General features: G+C 40.8%; 1 protein-coding gene across 3 annotated transcripts in view; it reads right to left on the bottom strand.

The window, feature by feature from the left end:
- Positions 1-1,054: 1,054 nt before the first annotated feature.
- The window catches only part of tax1bp1a (Tax1 (human T-cell leukemia virus type I) binding protein 1a), an 85,494-nt gene continuing 60,943 nt past the window's right edge, over positions 1,055-25,605 (bottom strand). For all 3 annotated transcript variants that reach the window (XM_063011806.1, XM_063011821.1, XM_063011813.1), the window contains 8 exons: positions 23,205-23,375; positions 20,523-20,592; positions 20,194-20,414; positions 13,535-13,621; positions 6,510-6,690; positions 6,272-6,423; positions 2,796-2,887; positions 1,055-1,739 (listed from right to left, as the gene is read on the bottom strand). In XM_063011806.1, the coding sequence (XP_062867876.1) occupies positions 1,529-1,739; positions 2,796-2,887; positions 6,272-6,423; positions 6,510-6,690; positions 13,535-13,621; positions 20,194-20,414; positions 20,523-20,592; positions 23,205-23,375 (1,185 nt within the window). In that variant the 3' untranslated portion in view covers positions 1,055-1,528. The remainder of the gene's footprint in view (positions 1,740-2,795; positions 2,888-6,271; positions 6,424-6,509; positions 6,691-13,534; positions 13,622-20,193; positions 20,415-20,522; positions 20,593-23,204; positions 23,376-25,605) is intronic.

Here is a 25,605-nt window from a genome sequence, read left to right as displayed (position 1 = left end):
ACTTTGATGACATAACCAATATGTCATATAGACAAAAGTATGTGAACACCAGGCCATTAACTTGTTGGTTTTCATATGTCAGTACAATGGGAATTAGTGATATTCCATTAATAATATTTCATTAACAGTCCTTTAAAAAGGCTTGGGGTGTGCCTGTAGAAATCTGTCCACATTTAAGATTATTAATTAGGTCAGACACTGATGTTGGACAGGAAGTCGTGGCTTGCAATCAGCATTCAAGTTTATCCCAAATGTGTTCAGTAAGATTGAGGTCAGGGCTCTGTGCAGGCCACTGGAGTTCCTTCACACCTTCTAGGCCTTGCTCTGTGCACATGGGTACAATCATGCTGGCACAGTGGGGCCATAACGTTGAAGACATATCACTTGTGATTCTATACACAATAGCAATAGGTGTGGCTGAAACATCTGACCTTAATCCACAAAGTTGAATCAGTTAATCTGGACACAAGTTTGTTGTAGAGATACGTTTCGTCACTCATCCAAGTGACTTCTTCAGTCTGAGCTGGTGGTGGATACCCCAACCTTATATGCAGCCGATTTGCATAACGACCGATCACCGCCTGTTGCATAACAATGGAACCGGTGATCAGGTCCATATGCAAATCACAATGACCATTAATTACAATGGCCATGTCTGCCTTTCACACATGATTGGGGTAAAGCTCCTATTACAGCGTTGAAAGATGGTGAGAGATGTACTCTCAGGCCCCCTCCCCGGTTCAGGGATGGTCGTTCCCTCTTCACGTAAATGGCCTCTTTGACTCCCCGTTCAAACCAGCGTTCCTCCTTGTCAAGGATCTGCAATGGGCAGTGATCGGTCGTTATGCAAATCAACTGCATATAAGATTGGGGTATTCACCACCAGCTCAGACTGAAGAAGTCACTTGGATGAGTGACGAAACGTATCTCTACAACCAACTTGTGTCCAGATTAACTGATTCAACTTTGTGGATTTGTGTACCTGGATTATTGAGCATGCATCAAGAGAATCTGACAATTTCAGATGTGCAAAGCAAACTCATTACACATGTTTCCACACCTTTTATTTAACCTGCATCATACCAGACACTGGAGCAATAAAACATAAATACAGAGCTTGTTCACTATGTGACAACACAATAGAATCTTTTTTTCTGTATTGTATATTTATACATAATGTATAGCTATTAGCTGGCATCATACAGTGCAACCAACCCAGTAGCAGTTTCATAAGCCTTCTACATAAATAAATAAAGCTAAACTAAAAGAACTTGAAAGCTTGGTACCTGCACTGAGCAAACATTTGAGTGCGCCCTTACAAGACGGGACGTTGGACTAACATCTCTGTATATGTGCAAATCTTAAAACATTCTGCTCCCAGTTGCATGATAAAAACATGCGGGCATTAACGCACAGCAAAGTGACCATCAAAAAGTGCTGAAGAAAGCGTGTGGGCTCCTCCGTTCTCGGCGAAGCTTCTTTATACTAAAGCAGGGTGCAGCATGATGACTCCCACTGGCGCCTTTTTCTAATCGAAGTTATTGAAGTTGAGAACGTTACCGTCAAAGTGTGTGAGCACGTGCTTCTCATACAGCTGCTGCTGGCAATCCAGTGGGAACTGCTCGTTGCACACGGGACACTCCCTCCAGTGAGACTCGACATGCTGTTCGAAACTGCGCTGCTCAAAGTGCGGTGGGAAAATCACTTCACACAGAGGACAGCGCTTATGAACATCAGTCCTGAGACACAGAGAGACTCAGATCAGCACCAGCAGTTATGAAACAGTAAAAGTAAAGACATTGTTTAGTTTGAAAAAATACGACAAAGTTGATATTAGTTATTTAGTAAATAAAAGTGGCCCCATTATTAGGAACATGTACCCTGTTAGCTCTCACTGTAGGTGTACAGTTAAAGACTAGAATTATTATCTTTTTTCATGCATAGTATGTTAATCTTCTGCTGTCTTCAATCAGTGGATAGTTTCTGATCACGCTGCTGGTTTTATATTTTTGACTGGTGCATGATTCAATAAGGTGTTTAAAAATCCCAACAACACAGCTGCACCTGCTACATTTACACCAGTACAACATAGACCGATCAGCCATAACATTAAAACCACCTCCTTGTTTCTACACACACTGTCCATGTTATCAGCTCCACTTACCATACAGAAGCACTTTGTAGTTCTACAATTACTGACTGTAGTCTATCTGTTTCTCTGGTTGCTTTGCTTATTTAAAAACTCCAGCAGCACTGCTGTGTCTGATCCACTCACAGCAGTTTGTGTAGGCGCCCAGCCTGCCGGGAGCAGAGCTGAGATTCTAACACACGAGTTCAAGATAGCTCAGTGGTTAAGGTACTGGACTAGTAATCAAAAGGTTGCCGGTTCAAACCCCACCACCGCCAAGTTGCCACTGTTGGGTCCCTGAGCAAGGCCCTGAACCCTAAATTGCTCAAAAATTGTGTTCAGTCATAACTGTAAGTCGCTTTGGATAAAAGCGTCTGCTAAATGCCGAAAATGTAAATGTAAATGTAAGATGTCAGCTCTGGTGTGCTAGTACATTTTACAGCTGCACCACCTAAGTGTCTGATATTTGCATTATTAAACCTTCACAGGAACCCCACCACCACTAAGGAACTTCACTGGAAGAAAAAAAGATGGGGGGAATAATAATAATAAGCTGCTGTGAAAGCAAAGGGTTCACAGAGGTACTCCTTACAGGCTCCTTCACATTAATCCATTATTACTGGTTTCAGTTTGTATTATATGCTAGATTTGGTTATACTGGTGTTACCTAGTATCAAAACAAAAGCTGGAGGCCTGGCTCTCGTTGGATTCAGGACTGGGATGATCACAGACTGCAGGGGCTTCACCATCACCGCCTCTCTAAAAAACACACAGCAGCTCGGATTAACACAACTTTACTTCCTAATTCATTTATATACTCAAAATCCTGCAACTACCAACTACTCACTGAGACCCAAAATCTCTCACACACGCACGCACGCACGCACGCACGGTTCCCTGCAAAGGTTAATGGGCCTTTAATGCAGCAGAGAGAAGCAGAAACAGGTCTCTGTGGAAAGGCACTCGTTTCAAGCACAGACCAACACCCCAGCCAATTAGTACGGACCTCCTCAGCCTTGCTCACTAACAAGCCTCTGCCCTCGTCCCTTTCATCCACTAATGAGCTAAAGAGGAAAAGCCTAAATTGTGATTTTATGCAAATCGCCTATCCTGGGGCTGCCCCTGACCCAAAACGTCTAGCATGAGAGAGTAGAAGAGAGAGAGATAAAGAGATGAAAGTCCATTAAAAAGTGGTTGATGACAGAGAGAGGGGAGCATGTGAGAGGAAAACAAAGAAACATAGACTCCTGGCAGACCAACAAAAAATTGACTGATAATAGAATATTACTTTATAACTGTTACAAAATTGGTCTAAGTAAGCCGATATATTTACAATCGATTATTTGGCCTACACCTTTATCCAAAGTGACTTACATTAGCTAAGCTATTGAGGGTTAAAGATCTTCCTTAAGGGCACAACTGTGGCAGCTTGGTGAAGTCTGGGTTTAAACCCACAATCTTTCAGAAAGCATTCTAAAGCCTTAACCACTGATACACCACTGTCTTCATACAGAGATTATTTAGTGGGTTTTAAACCACTAAAACCGCAGTGTAAAAGTAACATTTTTTATTAAAAAAAAGGCATTTATAACAGCTAAAGCAAAAAAAAAATGTATAAAAATAACTAATTGAAGAGATGGGCCATTATTTACAGGCTGAAGTAACTTAATAAGTTAATACAATTTTAAGCTAATCAAATCATTGTTAAATTTGACTTTTGGTCAAACAGTTGAGTGCTGGTAAATAGTTAAGTGTAATGACATAAATTCAGTCTGTAATTATGAACATCTTATTCGGTTTCTTTCCTGATATGAACTAATGGTGTTTGAGTTCACAGTTGTTTCTTTTTTTTCTATTTATTTATGCATTTCTATTTATTTATGCTCCCTTTTCTCCCGATTTCAGAGTAGTCAATTTGTCTTCCGCTGCTGGGGATCCCTGATTGCGTTGGAGGAGGGTATATTGCTGCTCACGCCCCCTCTGACGCATGTGCAGACCCCTTCTTTTATGCCCGTGCTTTGATGGATCCGCACATGAGGCTCATCTGCACAGGCGCCTCTGTCTGCTAACCAGGGTCCTTGCACAGCGTTTAAAGACCCCACCCACTTAGTCCAGTCATTTCCCCACACAGCAGACACTGTGGCCAATTTTGTCTGCTGCAGGAACTGGCAATTTAGCTTGAACCGGGGTGTTCAGAATCTCGACGCTGGTGCACTAGCGGAATAACCCACTGCGCCACCTGGGTGCCTCTGGACAAGGTTTTTGATGCATGCATTTTTTATTTGTATTTTTTAAAGTCATTAAGATGAAGTTTGTTCTTTTGGAGTAAGTGTTAACTTTAGTGATAACTTTAGTTAACCACATTTACATCTTGCCTAACAATTTTAAGGTGGCATTGATCTGTCTCATGCAGAACACCCCGGAAGCATTAAAGCCTCCTGGTGTGTTGTCTAAACAATGTATAGTGGTGTTCAAAAAATAGCAGTGATTTTAAAAAAGTGAATAAAGCACAAAATCATTCTAATAACTTTTATTTCCATAAATGCAAATGCACTGAAAATACTACACTTTCAATTCTAAATCAAAACATTAACAAAATGTAGCCAGTTTGTGTTCATCCTTTACAGAAAGTTAAGAAAAATGAATATTAGGCTGTTCAAAAAAATAGCAGTGACAGCATTTTTCTTTAAAAACTCAAAAAATGTATCTATAAACTGAAAAAATGTTTGAGGTTTCACTTTACTTTATATTACTGAACTAATATTTAGTGGCATAACAATTGTTTCCGAGATCTGTGTTGCATGGAGTCCACCAACTTCTGGCACCTCTGAACAGGTATTCCAGTCCAGGATGATTAGACTACATTCCACAGTTCTTCTGCAATTTTGGGTTTTGCCTCAAAAAAACATGTTTCAGATATCAGCCCACAAGTTCTCTATGGGATTGAGGTCAGGGGATTGGGTTGGTCACTCTATTACCTCAATCTTGTTTGTCTGTAACCAAGATGTTTTGGGTCACTGTCATTTTGAAACACCCATTTTAAGCACATTTCTTCTTCGACATAGGGCAACATGATCTCCTCAAGTATTCTGATATATTTAAATTGATCCATGATCCCTCGTATGTGATAAATAGGCGTAACACCATGGTATGAAAAACATCCCCATATCATTATTTTGTACCACCTTCACAGTGAACTTTGGCTTGAATTCAGTGTTCGGGGGTCGTCTGACATACTGTCTACGACCACTAGACCCAAAAAGAACAATTTTGCTTTCACCAGTCCACAAAATGTTGAGCCATTTCTTTTTGGACCAGTCAATGTGTTCCTTGGCAAATTTCAACCCCTTCAGGTCACGTCTTTTTCTTAACAACGGGACTTTGCAAGGAGTTCTTGTTGGTAAATTGGCTTCACTTAATCATCTTCTGTACTCACTGGTAACTTCAGATGTTCCTTGATCTTTCTGGAGGTGATCACTGGCTGAACCTTTGCCATTTTGGCTATTTTTTTATCCATTTGAACAGTAGTTCCACGCTTCCTTCTGCGTCTTTCAGGTTTTGGTTGTCACTTCAAGGCATTTGAGATCATTTTAGCTGAGCAGCCTAGAATCTGCTGCACTTCTCTGTATGTTTTTCCCTCTACAATCAACTTTTTAATCAAAGTATGCTGTTCATCAGAACAATGTCTGGAACAACCCATTTTACCCAGTATTTCAGAAAAAAATGCACTATGACCAACCTGTGCAACATTTGCCACCCTCCTAAATTAAATAAGGGCCAAAATTGACACCCATTCTTCTGCAGAATGAATGGCTTCACCAATTGAACTCCTCACTGCTATTATTTTAAACAACCCCCTTTTAATCAATGTTTCGATTACTCAGAATGAGTGGCATGCATGTCCTAATTGTTGGGTTTGTTTTGTTTTCATTACTCTACTACATTTTCAAGTAAATTTTTTGCTATGTAGAAATATCATTTCTACTAAAAACAGTGATTTATCAGGTTAATGGTGTTGGACTGCTATTTTTTTGAACACCACTGTACAATCTTATTTAATGGAATCCAAAACCTATTGCTGTACCTCAGTCAATTCTGACCCAGCATAAACAAAATAGATGTTTAAAAATGAGCTGGTCTTACATTGGGCCGCTCCTCGACAGGATTCTCTAGACCATCAGGAGGGCTAAGACTGCGTAATGGCTGACTGCAGACTACAGTGCCTGACCAAGGAGGCGGAGCCACCGGAGGGGGACGACAACTAGGTTGTGGAGAGAGCGCTCCATCTGCACTATCTAGAGAGCAGAAAACACAAATGTACACCAATCAATGAAGTGGAATTCATCTACTGTAATCCTTATACTAAGCAGCTGATACGCACCACGTGTGTGCTGATCACTGTAAGGGTTTCCATACTGCAGCTCAGCAGGTTGCTGGGGCACCAGTGGAAGTGGGGGAGGGTCCTGAGGGTACGGCAGAGGATACTGCAACACTACAGGCTCCCTCACCTCTGATCTCTGTCCACCGGCCCCGTCCTCTCTCACTGCGAGTGTCCGCAGCTCCTGGACAAAAACAACATAAATCATCAGCATGGCTACCATTTTTTTAATTATGTTTGCATTGCAATGAAGACTAAACAGAGTGATCACTGTGGTACTGTAAAAACATTTAGACTCTCTTTGACTCATGTAGCTTCATTTTTTATTTACTATACACATGTATATTGGTCTGTTTCATCTACAGTATGTATTTTTATTTGTAAGTGAGTTGGAAGCACAACTGACACAAAGAGTAATACTACACAGCAAGCTAGTGCAAACATTGTACAGTTTTGGTTTGATCTCCTGTCTTATCTCTAACCAAGAGTGAATCCAGAACTGATCTTGAGTCAGTTTCCAGGCAAAAAAACAGAAGAAGAAAAATAACAATAGCAACAAAAAACAACAATGAGAAATTCTTTTTTATTCTTAAAATCAGGGTGACTATGGATGTTGCTTTCCTTTATTACATTTTTACCGATTTCCATTTAGTGTGGTAATTGGGAACAAGTTAATTCTTTTTACAGCACTGTAGTGAGTAAATGTGACTTCAAATCTAATATTATCTTTGTATACACTGATCAGGCATAACATTATGACCACCTCCTTGTTTCTACACTCACTGTACATTTTATCAGCTCCACTTACCATATAGAAGCACTTTGTAGTTCTACAATTACTGACTGTAGTCCATCTGTTTCTCTGCATATTTTTTGCCTGCTTTCACCCTGTTCTTCAATGGTCAGGACCACCACAGGACCACCACAGAGTAGGTATTATTTAGGTGGTGGATGATTCTCAGCACTGCAGTGACACTGACATGGTGGTGGTGTGTTAGTGTGTGTTGTGCTGGTATGAGTGGATCAGACACAGCAGCGCTGCTGGAGTTTTAAACACCTCACTGTCACTGCTAGACTGAGAATAGTCCACCAACCAAAAATACATCCAGCCAACAGCACCCCATGGCCAGCGTCCTGTGACCAGGAACAGGCCTAGAAGATGACCAACTCAAACAGCAGCAATAAATGAGCGATCGTCTCTGACTTTACATCTACAAGGTGGACCAACAAGGTAGGAGTGTCTAATAGAGTGGACAGTGAGTGGACACGGTATTTAAAAACTCCAGCAGCGCTGCTGTGTCTGATCCACTCATACCAGCACAACACACACTAACACACCACCACCATGTCAGTGTCACTGCATTGCTGAGAATCATCCACCACCTAAATAATACCTGCTCTGTGGGGGGTCCTGACCATTGAAGAACAGGGTGAAAGCAGGCTAAAAAGGTATGTAGAAAAACAGATGGACTACAGTCAGTAATTGTAGAACTACAAAGTGCTTCTATATGGTAAGTAGAGCTGATAAAATGGACAGTGTGTGTAAAAACAAGGTGGTTTTAATGTTATGGCTGATCAGTGTATATGTCTAAGTGAGGAGAAATGAGAATAAAAAGTTCCAAGAGATTCTAAGCTAGGAAGTGCTTTTATGAGAAAGGGTAGGTACAAAGACTCTAAAAGTATAAATACAAATAAAAAAAAATCATTAATTATTAATTACTAATATTAAAACATTGTGCTACACACACAAAAGAAGTCTGATAACAAAGAGGCAGCAAATACATTCACAGCCCTAATGTAGACTTAGCAGACTAAAATCTTCTTCTTTTTCCACTCTCCCTCTCCCCGTCTTTGACCTGAGAACTGTGGGTCGTGATTAGAGGAATAATTCTAGCATTTAACATTTAACACAAGTGCTGACAGGCGATAAGGGAGCTGGCGGTGGCATTTAGCTGCTACTTCATGTCCACCCTCAGCCTGTCTTAATTACAGAATCTAATTGATGTACTTATGATACAGTAGATCCTCATTTTATTTCATCATTTCAAGTTAAATACCTTGGTGTTAGCCTTTTGGAGCACAGCAAATAGAGCTATCAAGATTAGACACAGACAATCCCACTGCCTACTCTGTGTGCAGATTTAAATATAAAGGGCTGTATGTCTACTTCTACACTGTGTGAGTGTGTTTATCTGTCATGGCAAGCATCAGAAATTCAATTTAAGGGAAATCTTAGCGAGCCACAGCTGGTTTAGCAGTACAATATTTATGACTCTAAACTTACCATAAAAAGAGAACTGTAAATGGCCTTAGGACTGATTTGTGAGGGAGTATGTTGCCCCTAAGTACTGATGTTGACCGCCATGGTAAGGTAAGAATGCATGTTAGGTATATGTGGAACAGAACATGGCTTGCTCTGTCATGTCATTTGTATTTAGAAGTAGAAGAAGAACGCTTTATTTGTCATATATATATATATATATATACAGTGTATCACAAAAGTGAGTACACCCCTCACATTTCTGCAGATATTTAAGTATATCTTTTCATGGGACAACACTGACAAAATGACACTTTGACACAATGAAAAGTAGTCTGTGTGCAGCTTATATAACAGTGTAAATTTATTCTTCCCTCAAAATAACTCAATATACAGCCATTAATGTCTAAAACACCGGCAACAAAAGTGAGTACACCCCTTAGTGAAAGTTCCTGAAGTGTCAATATTTTGTGTGGCCACCATTATTTCCCAGAACTGCCTTAACTTTCCTGGGCATGGAGTTTACCAGAGCTTCACAGGTTGCCACTGGAATGCTTTTCCACTCCTCCATGATGACATCACGGAGCTGGCGGATATTCGAGACTTTGCGCTCCTCCACCTTCCGCTTAAGGATGCCCCAAAGATGTTCTATTGGGTTTAGGTCTGGAGACATGCTTGGCCAGTCCATCACCTTTACCCTCAGCCTCTTCAATAAAGCAGTGGTCGTCTTAGAGGTGTGTTTGGGGTCATTATCATGCTGGAACACTGCCCTGCGACCCAGTTTCCGGAGGGAGGGGATCATGCTCTGCTTCAGTATTTCACAGTACATATTGGAGTTCATGTGTCCCTCAATGAAATGTAACTCCCCAACACCTGCTGCACTCATGCAGCCCCAGACCATGGCATTCCCACCACCATGCTTGACTGTAGGCATGACACACTTATCTTTGTACTCCTCACCTGATTGCCGCCACACATGCTTGAGACCATCTGAACCAAACAAATTAATCTTGGTCTCATCAGACCATAGGACATGGTTCCAGTAATCCATGTCCTTTGTTGACATGTCTTCAGCAAACTGTTTGCGGGCTTTCTTGTGTAGAGACTTCAGAAGAGGCTTCCTTCTGGGGTGACAGCCATGCAGACCAATTTGATGTAGTGTGCGGCGTATGGTCTGAGCACTGACAGGCTGACCCCCCACCTTTTCAATCTCTGCAGCAATGCTGACAGCACTCCTGCGCCTATCTTTCAAAGACAGCAGTTGGATGAGCACGTGCACTCAGCTTCTTTGGACGACCGACGCGAGGTCTGTTCTGAGTGGACCCTGCTCTTTTAAAACGCTGGATGATCTTGGCCACTGTGCTGCAGCTCAGTTTCAGGGTGTTGGCAATCTTCTTGTAGCCTTGGCCATCTTCATGTAGCGCAACAATTCGTCTTTTAAGATCCTCAGAGAGTTCTTTGCCATGAGGTGCCATGTTGGAACTTTCAGTGACCAGTATGAGAGAGTGTGAGCGCTGTACTACTAAATGGAACACACCTGCTCCCTATGCACACCTGAGACCTAGTAACACTAACAAATCACATGACATTTTGGAGGGAAAATGACAAGCAGTGCTCAATTTGGACATTTAGGGGTGTAGTCTCTTAGGGGTGTACTCACTTTTGTTGCCGGTGGTTTAGACATTAATGGCTGTATATTGAGTTATTTTGAGGGAAGAATAAATTTACACTGTTATATAAGCTGCACACAGACTACTTTTCATTGTGTCAAAGTGTCATTTTGTCAGTGTTGTCCCATGAAAAGATATACTTAAATATCTGCAGAAATGTGAGGGGTGTACTCACTTTTGTGATACACTGTATATATATATATATATATATATATATATATATATACAGTGTATCACAAAAGTGAGTACACCCCTCAAATTTCTGCAAATATTTCATTATATCTTTTCATGGGACAACACTATAGACATGAAACTTGGATATAACTTAGAGTAGTCAGTGTACAGCTTGTATAGCAGTGTAGATTTACTGTCTTCTGAAAATAACTCAACACACAGCCATTAATGTCTAAATAGCTGGCAACATAAGTGAGTACACCCCACAGTGAACATGTCCAAATTGTGCCCAAATGTGTCGTTGTCCCTCCCTGGTGTCATGTGTCAAGGTCCCAGGTGTAAATGGGGAGCAGGGCTGGTAAATTTGGTGTTTTGGGTACAATTCTCTCATACTGGCCACTGGATATTCAACATGGCACCTCATGGCAAAGAACTCTCTGAGGATGTGAGAAATAGAATTGTTGCTCTCCACAAAGATGGCCTGGGCTATAAGAAGATTGCTAACACCCTGAAACTGAGCTACAGCATGGTGGCCAAGGTCATACAGCGGTTTTCCAGGACAGGTTCCACTCGGAACAGGCTTCGCCAGGGTCGACCAAAGAAGTTGAGTCCATGTGTTCGGCGTCATATCCAGAGGTTGGCTTTAAAAAATAGACACATGAGTGCTGCCAGCATTGCTGCAGAGGTTGAAGACGTGGGAGGTCAGCCTGTCAGTGCTCAGACCATACGCCGCACACTGCATCAACTCGGTCTGCATGGTCGTCATCCCAGAAGGAAGCTGACGCACAAGAAAGCCAGCAAACAGTTTGCTGAAGACAAGCAGTCCAAGAACATGGATTACTGGAATGCCCTGTGGTCTGACGAGACCAAGATAAACTTGTTTGGCTCAGATGGTGTCCAGCATGTGTGGCGGCGCCCTGGTGAGAAGTACCAAGACAACTGTATCTTGCCTACAGTCAAGCATGGTGGTGGTAGCATCATGGTCTTGGGCTGCATGAGTGCTGCCGGCACTGGGGAGCTGCAGTTCATTGAGGAAAACATGAATTTCAACATGTACTGTGACATTCTGAAACAGAGCATGATCCCCTCCCTTCGAAAACTGGGCCTCATGGCAGTTTTCCAACACGATAACGACCCCAAACACAACCTCCAAGATGACAACTGCCTTGCTGAGGAAGCTGAAGGTAAAGGTGATGGACTAAACCCAATTGAGCACCTGTGGCGCATCCTCAAGTGGAAGGTGGAGGAGTTCAAGGTGTCTAACATCCACCAGCTCCGTGATGTCATCATGGAGGAGTGGAAGAGGATTCCAGTAGCAACCTGTGCAGCTCTGGTGAATTCCATGCCCAGGAGGGTTAAGGCAGTGCTGGATAATAATGGTGGTCACACAAAATATTGACACTTTGGGCACAATTTGGACATGTTCACTGTGGGGTGTACTCACTTATGTTGCCAGCCATTTAGACATTAATGGCTGTGTGTTGAGTTATTTTCAGAAGACAGTAAATCTACACTGCTATACAAGTTGTACACTGACTACTCTAAGTTATATCCAAGTTTCATGTCTATAGTGTTGTCCCACGAAAAGATATAATGAAATATTTGCAGAAATGTGAGGGGTGTACTCACTTTTGTGATACACTGTATATATATATATATTCTATACAGTATACATACAGTATATACAGTATATATACAGTACAATGAAATTATTTTTCTGCATATCCCAGCTTGTTTGGAAGCTGGAGTCAGAGTGCAGGGTCAGCCATTTTACGGTGCCCTTGGAGCAGACAGTGTTAGGGGCCTTGCTCAAGGGCCCAACAGTGGATGCATAGCAGAGCCTGGATTTAATCCAACAATCTTCTGATTGGTAGCCCAAAGCTCTACCACTGCCACTACCAATGATATTGTACCCGGTTTAGTATTTTTTCTAGACTTAGCCTTCTAGCCTTTAGTCTTTCATGGTGCACATAATATACACCGATCAGCCATAACATTAAAACCACCTCCTTGTTTCTACACTCACTGTCCATTTTATCAGCTCCACTTACCATATAGAAGCACTTTGTAGTTCTACAATTACTGACTGTAGTCCATCTGTTTCTTTGCATGCTTTGTTAGCCCCCTTTCATGCTGTTCCTCAATGGTCAGGACCCCCACAGTATCACCAGAGAGCAGGTATTATTTAGGTGGTGGATGATTCTTAGCACTGCAGTGACACTGACATGGTGGTGGTGTGTTAATGTGTGTTGTGCTGGTATGAGTGGATCAGACACAACAGCGCTGCTGGAGTTTTTAAATACCGTGTCCACTCACTGTCCACTCTATTAGACACTCCTACCTAGTTGGTCCAACTTGTAAATGTAAAGTCCGAGATGATCGCTCATCTATTGCTGCTGTTTGAGTTGGTCATCTTCTAGACCTTCAGCAGTGGTCACAGGACGCTGCACATGGGGCGCTGTTGGCTGGATATTTTTGGTTGGTGGACTATTCTCAGTCCAGCAGTGACAGTGTGGTGTTTAAAAACTCCAGCAGCGCTGCTGTGTCTGATCCACTCATAGCAGCACAACACACACTAACACACCACCACCATGTCAGTGTCACTGCAGTGCTGAGAATGATCCACCACCTAAATAATACCTGAGCTGTAGTGGTCCTGGTAGAGTCCTGACCATTGAAGAACAGCATGAAAGGGCGCTGACAAAGTATGTAGAGAAACAGATGGACTACAGTCAGTAATTGTAGAACTACAAAGTGCTTCTATATGGTAAGTGGAGCTGATAAAATGGACAGTGTGTGTAGAAACAAGGTGGTTTTAATGTTATGGCTGATCGGAGTAAATGACTAAGTAAAACTGTTTTACATTTTGGTTATATTAATGCTGTCATGACATTTAGTATAATGGTTTCAGAAATATCTTGTACCTCTTCCAGCTTCTCTTTCTCTTTGGTCACCTCAGCTAGACTTTCTCTCAAAGATGACACTTCTCGATCCTTCTCAGCCAACCGAGCCTACACAGGTGTGCACAAACACACACACACACACACACACACACACACACACACACACACACACACACACACACACACACACACACACACACACACACACACAATCAAATAGAATCAAAACAGCTTTGATGTGGCGAGGTACATTAAAAGATTTTGAATAGATACTGTATAAAGAGATCATTCAGCAACTTGGACTTTACTACAAACAGAAAGCCATTATTCTCTTTTATTCTACACTTATTTTATACACTAAACACCATATTAAATCACCAAAGGTCTGTAGACACCTGACAATATCACATTCAATCTGGAGTTTTGCTGTTTTTTGCTTCTGTAACATACCCCATTTTTATGGGAAGGCTTTTCACTACCTTTCATAACATAAATTGCTGGGTATCCAAAAGGGTATTAGTGCAGGTGTGATTTATGTCATGTTAAGTGGCACTTGCCATGGTGAATGATAATCATAGGTGTGTCTGGCTGTTTGACAATGAGACCTGTTACATGACAAAGTAGTGTTATAAACAATGACAATCTTTTTTACATGTTAGATGACCTTGTATGGCAGAGCACATTGCAGCTGCGCTGTAGTAAGTCCAATACATTTCCACCAAATACAGCATAGTAGATATTTTACCAGGCGACTTACACTGATCAGCCATAACATTAAAACCACCTCCTTGTTTCTACACTCACTGTACATTTTATCAGCTCCACTTACCATATAGGAGCACTTTGTAGTTCTACAATTACTGACTGTAGTCCATCTGTTTCTCTACATACTTTTTTTTTAACCTGCTTTCACCCTGATCTTCAATGGTCAGGACCCCCACAGGGGGTAATTCTCAGCACTGCAGTGACACTGACATGGTGGTGGTGTGTTAGTGTGTGTTCTGGAATGAATGGATATGACACAGTAGTGTTGCTGGAGTTTTTAAATACCATGTCCACTCACTGTTCACTCTATTAAACACTTCTAGTTTACATCTACACCTTGTAGATGTAAAGTCAGAGACGATCGCTCATCTATTGCTGCTGTTTGAGTTGGTCATCTTCTAGACCTTCATCAATGGTCACAGGACGCTGCCCACAGAGCACTGTTGGCTGGATATTTTTGGTTGGTGGACTATACCAGCAGTGACAGTGAGGTGTTTAAAAACTCCGTCAGCGCTGCTGTGTCTGATCCACTCATATCAGCACAACACACACTAACACACCACCACCATGTCATTGTCACTGCAGTGCTGAGAATGATCCACCACCTAAATAATACCTGCTCTGTGGTGGCCCTGGGAGAGTCCTGACCATTGAAGGACAGCATGAAAGGGGGCTAACAAAGCATGCAGAGAAACAGATGGACTACAGTCAGTAATTGTAGAACTACAAAGTGCTTCGATATGGTCAGTGAAGCTGATAAATTGGACAGTGAGCGTAGAAACAAGGAGGTAGTTTTAATGTTATGGCTGATCAGTGTATATCAGAATAATGGTTTAATAAAGTTTTTATGAAGACACTAGGAAGCGATGGCAGTGGGGGAGGTGGGCGCTGATGTCCTGTGAAAGCCTTCATGACCTTGTTACCTGCTCGCTCTCCCTTTTTAGTTATGCTGTAATAATTAGGGGTGCCGGAGTCTAAAGCTACTCTCTGCAAAATTGACATCTTAATAAATTCACATTTTACATTTTTAACTACATACCCAGAGGTGGTTCTGATGGAAACCTGTTTACCCACCCGAGGTTAAGAAATGAAGTCGAGACTGCCGTGCCAACAATGCTGCTCCTGCTAGATGTGACGGAAACCTGGCATGTTTGCCCCAAGAATGTCAAGAACTCACTACAGACTTTATCACAGACTGGACTGAATAATAACTCCAATTATTTTTGCTAGTTATAAATTTTTTACTTCATTTTAATTTGTGTTTGTATGATGTGTAAATCCTATTTATTTAAATTATTCTCTTAAATTATTGGGCCACCCAAGAAGGATGGGTCTCTGCTGAGTCTGGTTACTCTCAAGGTTTCTTCCTGTAATTTTAAGAGAGTTTTTCCTTGCCACTGTCGCCCTCAGCTTGCTCAACAGGGGTTTTGGTCTGTTGGTCCTGGATTCTGTAAAGTTGCTTTGAGACAATGTCTATTGTAAAAAGCGTCATATAAATAAAGTTGACTGATTGTGTTCTGGTAGATGAAAGTGACTCACAGTGATCTATAAGGTAATTCTAACTGCCTAGTTCTGTTTACATGACTTTTGTGCTCTCGTCCGAAAAGAGTAAAAGACTACATGCCTCAATTTACTGTCCACTAGTCCCTGTCGGTCTGTCTCTCTCTAAGTTATGGCTGTTTGTGTTTGGGTTTAAGTTTAGATCACTGATGAAATGGGTCAAGTCGGGTTTCTTCTATCTGGCCTGCAGTAAACACTCATAAAGCATAGTGTGCATGTCTGTGTGTTACTGTGTGTGTTTAAAGAGGCTGAAAATAAAAGAACGCCATTGACTTTGATGGTGCCTTCCACTTTGTCTAAATACTCAGACAAGGGCAGCGCTTTACGACGTAGTCTCCACTTAGTCAACCCTGTGCTTTATGATTTCTTACACACACCCGGACATCTCACAGACATGTGATATCGTGATGAGTCAAACAACACGACCCCAGGGCAACCCAGCATCTAGTGGGTATAAAAAGTAGTAAATACCAGGTTTTTGTAATAAATAAATGATCTTGGTCTGATTTGTTTGGCAGATTTATTTCCCTCTTTGACTTACAATATGTACAATTATAGAAAGGGGAAAAAACTAAAATAATGTGGTTGCATAAATGTGCACACCCTCCTATAATTGGGGGTGTCTCTGTGCTCATCTTAAATGGTAGTCAGTAGTAGCAGCATTTTCCTGATATTGACTTAATTTAACAGCAAAAGTCTTGGTTTGCAAAAAGCTTACAAAGTATCAGTTACCTCATTGTTGAGAGTCTCTCAAGGTATCAGTAAGAAAAAGAGTACAAACATTTTCCAAGGCTATACATGTACCATGGAACACAATGAATACAGAACTGGACATTTCTTCGAAACTGATTAAAAGACTAAAAGAAAACTGGTTCAGGAGGCTGCCAAGAGGCCTACAGCAATGACAAAGGAGTGACAGGAATGTCTGGCATGTACTGGTTGTGTACTACATGTGAGCTGGTTTTACTTTGGCTGCCACTGATACTGTTTGTGTAAGTTGTGTAAGTGTAAGTGCCAACTCTACCCCAAAAGACTGAATGCTGTCATAAAATCAAAAGGTGCTCTAACAAAGTATTATACAACCCCTGGCAAAAATTATGGAATCACCACTCTTGGAAGATGTTCTGTCAATTGTTTAATTTTGTAGAAAAAAAAAAAATCACAGACATGCCACAAAACTATCATTTTTCAAAATGTCAACCTTCTGGCATTAAGAAACAATAAAAAAAAGAAACAAATATAATAGTTGTGGTCAGTCACAATTGCTTTTTTTAGATTAAGTAGAGAAAAAAAATATGGAATCACTCAAATCTGAGGAAAAAATTATGGAATCACTCTGTAATTTGCAGTTTAAAAACAAAACATCTGCAGCAGATTAGATTTGCTAATTATTCTTCAGTTTAAAAAGAGTGCTCACACCTCGGAGAGCTGTTGCACAAAGCAGATTGTCATGAATCATGGTTCCAACACAAGATATGTCAGTTGAAACAAATGAGAGGATTATAAAACTCCTTCGAGAAGATAAATCATTGTGGAATGTCGCAAAAGATGTTGGTTGTTCCCAGTAAGCTGTGTTTAAAATCTGGACCAAGTACAAACAAAATGGGAAGGTTGTAAAAGGGAAGCATACTGGTAGACCAAGTAAGACATCAAAGCATCAAGATAGAAAACTTAAAGCAATATGTCTTGAAAACAGAAAATGCACAACAAAACAAATGAGAAACAAGTGGCCGGAAAGTGGAGTCAACGTCTGTGACTGAACTGTAAGAAATCACCTAAAAGAAATGGGATTTACATACAGAAAAGCCAAACAAAAGCCATCATTAACACCTAAAAAGAAAAGAACAAGGTTAAAGTAGGCTAAAGAAAAGCAATCGTGGACTGTGGGTGACTGGATAAAAGTGATCTTCAGTGATGAATCGCGAATCTGCATTGGGCAAGGTGATGATGCTGGAACTTTTGTTTGGTGTCTGTCCAATGAAATTTATGAAGATAACTGCCTAAAGAAAACATGTTAATTTCCACAGTTGTTGATGATATGGGCCTGCATGTCGGGTAAAGGCACAGGGGAGATGGTCTTCAATAAATGCCAAAGTCCACATTGAAATTTTGGATGCTTTTCTTATTCCATCAGTTGAAAGGATGTTTGGTGATGATGACTTCATTTTTCAAGATGATAATGCATCTTGCCATAGGGCAAAGGACGTGAAAACTTTCCTTCAAGAAAACATATAATGTCAATGGCATGGCCTGCAAATAGTCCGGATCTCAATCCATTTGAAAATCTCTGGTGGAAATTGAAGAAAATGGTCAATGACAAGGTTCCAACCTGCAAAGCTGATCTGGCAACAGCAAGAGACAGTTGAAGGCAGATTGATGAAGAATACTGTTTGTCATTAGTTAACTCCATGCCTCAGAGAGTTTAAACCATTATAATAGCCAGAGGTGGTGCAACAAAGTAATAATGGTGCAGTGTTTTCTAATGATTCCATAATTTTTTCCTCAGATTTGAGTGATTCCATATTTTTTTCCTCTACTTCATCTAAAAAAAAGCAATTGTGACTGACCACAACTATTATATTTGTTTCTTTTTTTAATGTTTCTTAATGCCAGAGGGTTGACAGTTTGAGAAATGATAGTTTTGGGGCATGTCTGTGATTTATTTTTTTTCTACAAAATTAAACAATTGACAGAACATCTTCCAAGAGTGGTGATTCCTTAATTTTTGCCAGGGGTTGTATTAAAGGTGTGTATATTTAAGCTACCACATTCAATTGTTTTAAATTGTACAGATTATAGGTCAGATTATAGGAGGAAAAACATCGAAACTGTTTCATATTGTGTCATTAGGTAAATATTAGATGTGCCGTGTATACAGTATACTGCCAAAAGTATTCGCTCGTCTGTCTTCACACACATATGAACTTGAGTGACCTCCCATTCTTGATCCATAGGATTTAATATGATGTCGGCCCACCCTTTGCAGCTATAACAGCTTCGACTCTTCTGGGAAGGCTTTTCACAAGGTTTAGGAGTGTGTTTATGGGAATTTTTGACCATTCTTCCAGAAGCGCATTTGTGAGGTCAGACACTGATGTTGTACGAGAAGGCCTGGCTCACAGTCTCTACTCTAATTCATCCCAAAGGTGTTCTATCGGGTTGAGGTGCAGGCCAGTCAAGCTCTTCCACACCAAACTCGCTCATCCATGTCTTTATGGACCTTGCTTTGTACACTGGTGCGCAGTCATGTTGGAACAGGAGGGGGCCATCCCCAAACTGTTCCCACAAAGATGGAAGCATGAAATTGTACAAAATCTCTTGATATGCTGAAGCATTAAGAGTTCCTTTCACTGGAACTAAGGGGCCAAGCCCAACTCCTGAAAAACAACCCCACACCATAATCCCCCCTCCACCAAACTTTACACTTGGTACAATGCAGTCAGACAAGTACCGTTCTCCTGGCAACCGCCAAACCCAGACTCGTGCATCGGATTGCCAGACAGAGAAGCGTGATTCGTCACTCCAGAGAACACGTCTCCACTGCTCTAGAGTCCAGTGGTGGTGCGCTTTACACCACTGCATCTGACACTTTGCATTGCGCTTGGTGATGTAAGACTTGGATGCAGCTGCTCGGCCATGGAAACCCATTCCATGAAGCTCTCTACGCACTGTTCTTGAGCTAATCTGAAGGCCACATGGAGTTTGGAGGTCTGTAGCAATTGATTCTGCAGAAAGTTGGCGATTTCTGTGCACTATACGCCTCAGCATCCGCTGACCCCGCTCTGTCATTTTATATGGCTACCACTTTGTGGCTGAGTTGCTGTCGTTCCCAATCGCTTCCACTTTGTTATAATACCACTGACAGTTGACTGTGGAATATTTAGTAGTGATGAAATTTCATGACTGGGCTTGTTGCACAGGTGGCATCCTAGAGCGACCCATTCTTTCACAAATGTTTGTAGAAGCAGTCTGCATGCCTAGGTGCTCGGTTTTATACACCATGGAAGTGATTGGAACACCTGAGTTCAATTATTTGGATGGGTGAGTGAATACTTTTGGCAATATACTGTACATTTTTGAGTCAGTGAAGTCATATTTTTAGAAACTCCCCAGTCAACTGTTTAGGACAAAACTGTTTAGTTTTTTTTTAAAGTCTGAATCATTAAGTTCAGAAAAAGAACAGTTGCAACGAAAGTCACTAAACCCAAGGATATAAAATTAAAAATATATATTAGTATATATACACATAGTTTTTGTAAAATTACGTACTACCTCTAAGTTGTCATTTCACTAACTGAGACATCATTGACACTATAAAAAAAGCATGTTTGTGTGTGTGTGTGTCTGCAATCTACTTTAAACTGTTGCTCCTCATTGGCGAGCAGTAGTTTCAGGTTGTCATTAATGGTGCACTGCTCTCTCCACCTCTCCTCCATCTGGGCAAGCTCCACCTCCATTGACATGCTAGACTCCACTCCTTCCTCCTGCACTTCCTCACTCCCATCTGTTTTTGCTTCCTCCTGCATTTCCCCTTTCATACCCCCCTCAGCATACTCCCGCATCTCAGGTTTCATTTCTGCAAAACATGAGTGAGTCCACCAGTATCAAACCACAATGCAGTCATGGCTATAACTGCAGACTCAGAATTCATATGTTGTGTGTGTTGGAGTGTGCATTCTTGTACCAGGTGACTCTGCATCCGGTGTACTGGGCACCTGACTGGTCTCTGTAGAGGCATCATTCTGACTGGACTCCTGCAAAAACCACATTAACAAAGAATATTCAACAGCTGAGCCACAACAAGATGCAGCACCAAAAACTGGTCTTACATGCTGCACAGATATGCAAAATGTTTTATCTTGGAGCAAATGTAAGCATGTTTCTCAACATAAACAACTTGTTCTTCATTCTGTTCTTAAGCCAGGCATACCAGAAAGCCACTTACAAGCATCATCAACTATGTCCCAATCTACACATTACTGATCTAAATATATGATAAATTAGTACACCACCTCTTGTGTTACTAATTTAAATACTATTAAGAGCATTGCCTAAAACAATTCTACTTAGTGCTTTTTTACACAAATGTTACAACTTGAAATTTGCAAAAATGAGACTTGAAATTTGTTTTCCATAAAGTATGCACGGCTGATTCTTTCAGACCAGCCATCACTGGATTCTCACAAGAGCCGTACTGCATATGAAGAGACATGCTATGTCCCTTATGGAACCAATCTAACCTGTCCTCCCTCAGGCATGGCCAACTGTGACTTTTAAATGCAAGGCCAGTTGTAAACATAATACCAAGTGAAGACATTACATAATATTTACATCCTTGATGTTCAGCCAGGCTGGTTAGCAAATGAAATCTGCACAGCCAATTGATCAGAACTCAATTACATCTATTGTCTTAATTTTCAGCCACTCCAGTGTTGCACTAAAGTGTTTCTTTGGCAGCGTGTTTTAAGGCATCACCTTTTGCCTCCTCTTCTTTTTATCTTTTTTCAGAGAGGAAGCCAGTCTGGCAGAGGTGCATCTATTTTTGACTAGACTAGATTGCCAGATTGAGACTCTTTTATAAATGCTGTTTTGGTGTAACAAGGTTGCTGTACAAACATCAACTTCTATGACTACATTGAATTTTGTGACCACCCAAACTTCACAAAGCATATGTCCATTTATTCTTGATAATGTTGCACTTGCAAGTTCCTGACTCTGGATTTCAAACATCAGGGTAAGAAAACATGGTTGCTCACATTAGTCATTCAAATGACTAATGTCACAATTTTCTACTTCTAAATGAAATTACAGTGGTATTTGCTTTAGATAAATCAACATACCAATACAACAGTTAGTTAGATCTGTAGCGCAATACTAAAATTACCCAAAATAAAAATGGGGTGTTTGAACTTAAATTTAGTCTCAAAATTATAAAACACAATGGTGCAGAAGTAACATGTGTGTGACAGCTCCAGGGTCCTGAGAACCTGAGATCGATTTAAACACTGTCAGCATGATGTTTGGCGTAGTAGCAGGGTCTCATCTGAATTCCTTTTATCTAACCAAAGATAGATAGATAGATGGATGGATAGATAGATAGATAGATAGATAGATAGATAGATAGATAGATAGATAGATGGATGGATGGATGGATGGATGGATGGATGGATGGATGGATGGATGGATGGATGGATGGATGGATGGATGGATGGATGGATGGATGGATGGATGGATTACTTTATTAATCCCAGAGGAAAAGTCAAGTAAAGTCAAGTGTTGTCCAGGGTAGTAGTGCCCTGTCCAAGGCTTATTTCCACCTTGTGCCTGGAATTTCTAGGTTTCTAGACAGGATTCTAAGACCACTACAATATATTAAAGAAAATCAAATGAATTAATTCATGTATAAACCATAAACTGTTTTAAAGACCTACTAGAAAATGTATTATATTAAACAAGTGCCTTTCAAGAGCTCTGTAAAGTGTATCAAGTTTGAGATGCAGGTTCACGCTCTGGCCAAAAGTAAGTGGACACCCTAAATAATTACTGACATCAGGTGTTTTAGCCACACTCCAGAACACAGCCGGAATAGAGCCCTGTCCTCAACCTAACTGAACAAGTTTGAGATGAATTAATCCATTAATTGCAACCCAGGTTTTCTTGACTCGGGCCTTGCCTCAAAAATGATTTTAAGACTGAAAAAGCATAAATGTCCACATCCACACCTCAGAATTACGCAAAGAAGGTGGGAAGCCACTAAAGTGAGACGATACAAGCAGCATATTTTAAACACAAACAGGTTACTCATTAAAAAAACAGCTGCAGAAAATTAAACACCCCTACAACTGCAGAAAGGCAAACCTAAAATCATCCTGTTGTTGCTACAGCTATTATGTACAGTTACCATGGCATATTTGCTCTTAGTGTCTAAATAGCCTGAGTAGCCTTGGGTAATTGAAAACAGACAATAGCACATAAAGTACAGTACAGATAGTTCTGAGTTTGGATGCTTATCATATTGTACTGTAAGTTACCATGCAGTGAAAAGGAAGCATTAGTGATGTATGAACAATAATACACACAACCATGCTTACAGTGCCAAAAATGTTCTTGTGACTGTAGCATTAGAGCAGAAGTTCTTAACTGCAGCCTGGAACCTACTTGGAGATCAGACATCAAATTATATTTCTGTCATATTTTTAGACAACCCTCTATAAAACCTGTAAATATTTTAATCAGCTGCAGAAATGACTGAAATCCCCAGATAACCATGATGTTTTCATAATTGGAGTTAACGTATAAATGTACACCAAAATGCAAGCGACACAGTTGGGGAGTGGCACTAGATGGCGCTGTAGTTTTCACTCACCCCCTGCTGGGTTTCTTGCTGCTGTTTGAGTTTGGTGACTTGTCTGCGCAGGCGTTGGCACTCTCTGTATTTCTCCTTGTAGTGCTCAGCAGCCATCTGCAGCCTCAGCTTCAGCTCATCCACCTCTTTCTGCAGCTCAGCTTCCAGCTCTGAGAGTGCACCCGTCCTGTCCTGTTAATCAGAATCAGAATCAGAATCTTTATTACTCGCCAAGGGATTTCTCTTGGTGCAGGTGTCAACATACAGTATATACATCTAATTAAATAATAGAAAAAGAAAGACTAGATATAAACATAGACCATACTATAAACAATACAGCAGTGACAATGAGTATCAGATGAAGTGTGCAATGAAGTTGCAGTGCACTGACAGACCTTAAATAAAAAAATAGATAGGTAGTAGATAAGGTGCATATGTGCATTGACTGTATAAGGTAAAAATGTAGGAGGCATGTGTGATGTGCAGCATGTATAATAAGATCCAGGTTTATTCTGTTAAATCTGTTAAATACATTTTATTTAGTCTTTATAGTGGGTCTGAGCGAAATGTCAGCTTTCATACAGGGGCATGGAGGCATACCAAAAGGTGTAATAGTTCATAAAGCTTTAATACAGGCAATATTGCACCCAGGTGGCGCAGCGGGATATTCCGCTAGCACACCAGCACAGAGATTCTGAACTCCTCGGTTCGAAACTCGTCATTGCAACTGGCCGGCTGGGCGCCATCTAGCGGGCATAATTGCCAATGCCTGCAGCAGATACTTATTTGCCACCATATCTGCAGTGTGGGGGCCGGACTATGTGTGAGTGGGTGGGTCTTTATACAAAAAAGGCAATATTAATAAACACACCAATTAGGGAGAAAGTACCATACTGTGAGTACTCGAGTACTTCCTAAATTTAAGTGGCTGCCCAAGGACAGGCATGGGAAACAGCTCCTTCTTTAAATCCTGGTAGCTTTAAACTTTATATTGAAAAAAGCAATGGCAGAAACCAACATGAGAATTTCTTTGTATGAAGTTATCCCACAGGGATTTTGACACTGCAGATGATATTTTGTCACAGCAAAGTTATGCATATAAGCATTGTCAATGGAGCAAACCGAATCACCACTGCACAGCTGGAACTGAAAGATGTGGGAGAAGTATACACATCTAGGCAGCATTCTTTGCCTTTGGAGATGCGCAAGAAAATGTGAATTGGACGATCAGTAAGACTTTAGCAGATAAGACTATATGATTCTATTTGTTCCAACAAAGGTAGTGTTTTAATAATCCTAATTGTGCAATCAATACATCAAATCAGAACGGAAGTTCAATCTGACAGGCCATATTATACACGAGAAACCACAGGATTCCAAAGACTGCTGTGATGTGGATCCCAACGTGAGGGAAGAAGGATGGAAATGGCCATGCAAAAGCTGGCACAGCATTCAAACAACATGGGATATATTCCCAGGCGATGGAATACAAGAGCTGACAGTTGACTGTTCTCATGGGAAACCTCATGTTGTTCTGTACACCTCTGAAGCATGGAAGGATCTAAGCCTTCCTTCCAGTAGCTCTCTCTACTGTCAGCTCTCCAAAGCTTAAAGCCCTGATAAGCATTTCTAGGGCCTTAATGATTAAACAAAAATGCCAAAAACAGATCCCACATGTATTACAACTACAAAATCCATGAGTTGACAGTGAGATCTTTTAGTAATAGAAATAAATCCAATGCTTAGTTTATGGACATTACATCCAATGCCAATGCAGTCATTGCAGATGCCAATTCCAATCAGTAGTCTAGCATAAATGGCTTGGAAGGCTGGGTATGCTCAAATCAACAAGAGCCAACACAGGGATGATGAAAGTGGCTAAGCCTCTAATGCATGCCTGAACGAAATATTTTTTCAGGTGCTTCCATATTTAAGTGTCACCACAGCAGATCATTCTGGTCTGCATACCTGACTTGACACAGTTTTTTAAAGCTTAATGCTCTTCCTGATGCAACCATACTTATTTTTTAATCCAGGCTTAGGACTGACACTGAGAGTGCAGTGATATATGCACCTCCCAATTGCTAGGTTGTTTGACCATCCCTTCAGACATAGTGAAATTAACACTAAAGAACTCTTTAATCAATGACATTAATATTGTTTATGTGCATCTTCTTGAACAAACAAAACAGAAACTGTCTAAATATATTTAGTTTTGTGCCACCATTTGCCAAAACTGCATCCATATTTCTTCCTCTGACATACATATGGGGTTCTCTAAAACTATGAGAACTGTGTGCAGTTACCTTAAACTGTTTCTATTTTTATATGGCACTGTCGACATATGACATATTTTTATATGTCATATAAATGTCTATAGTTAAAACATATAGTTATGGGCTATTAATACTCCATCTAATGC

Source organism: Trichomycterus rosablanca, chromosome 2, assembly GCF_030014385.1.
Source record: "Trichomycterus rosablanca isolate fTriRos1 chromosome 2, fTriRos1.hap1, whole genome shotgun sequence".
Classification (NCBI taxonomy): Eukaryota; Metazoa; Chordata; class Actinopteri; order Siluriformes; family Trichomycteridae; genus Trichomycterus; species Trichomycterus rosablanca.
Note: the sequence above shows the minus strand (reverse complement) of the source record. Positions and strands in the feature narration are given on the sequence as shown.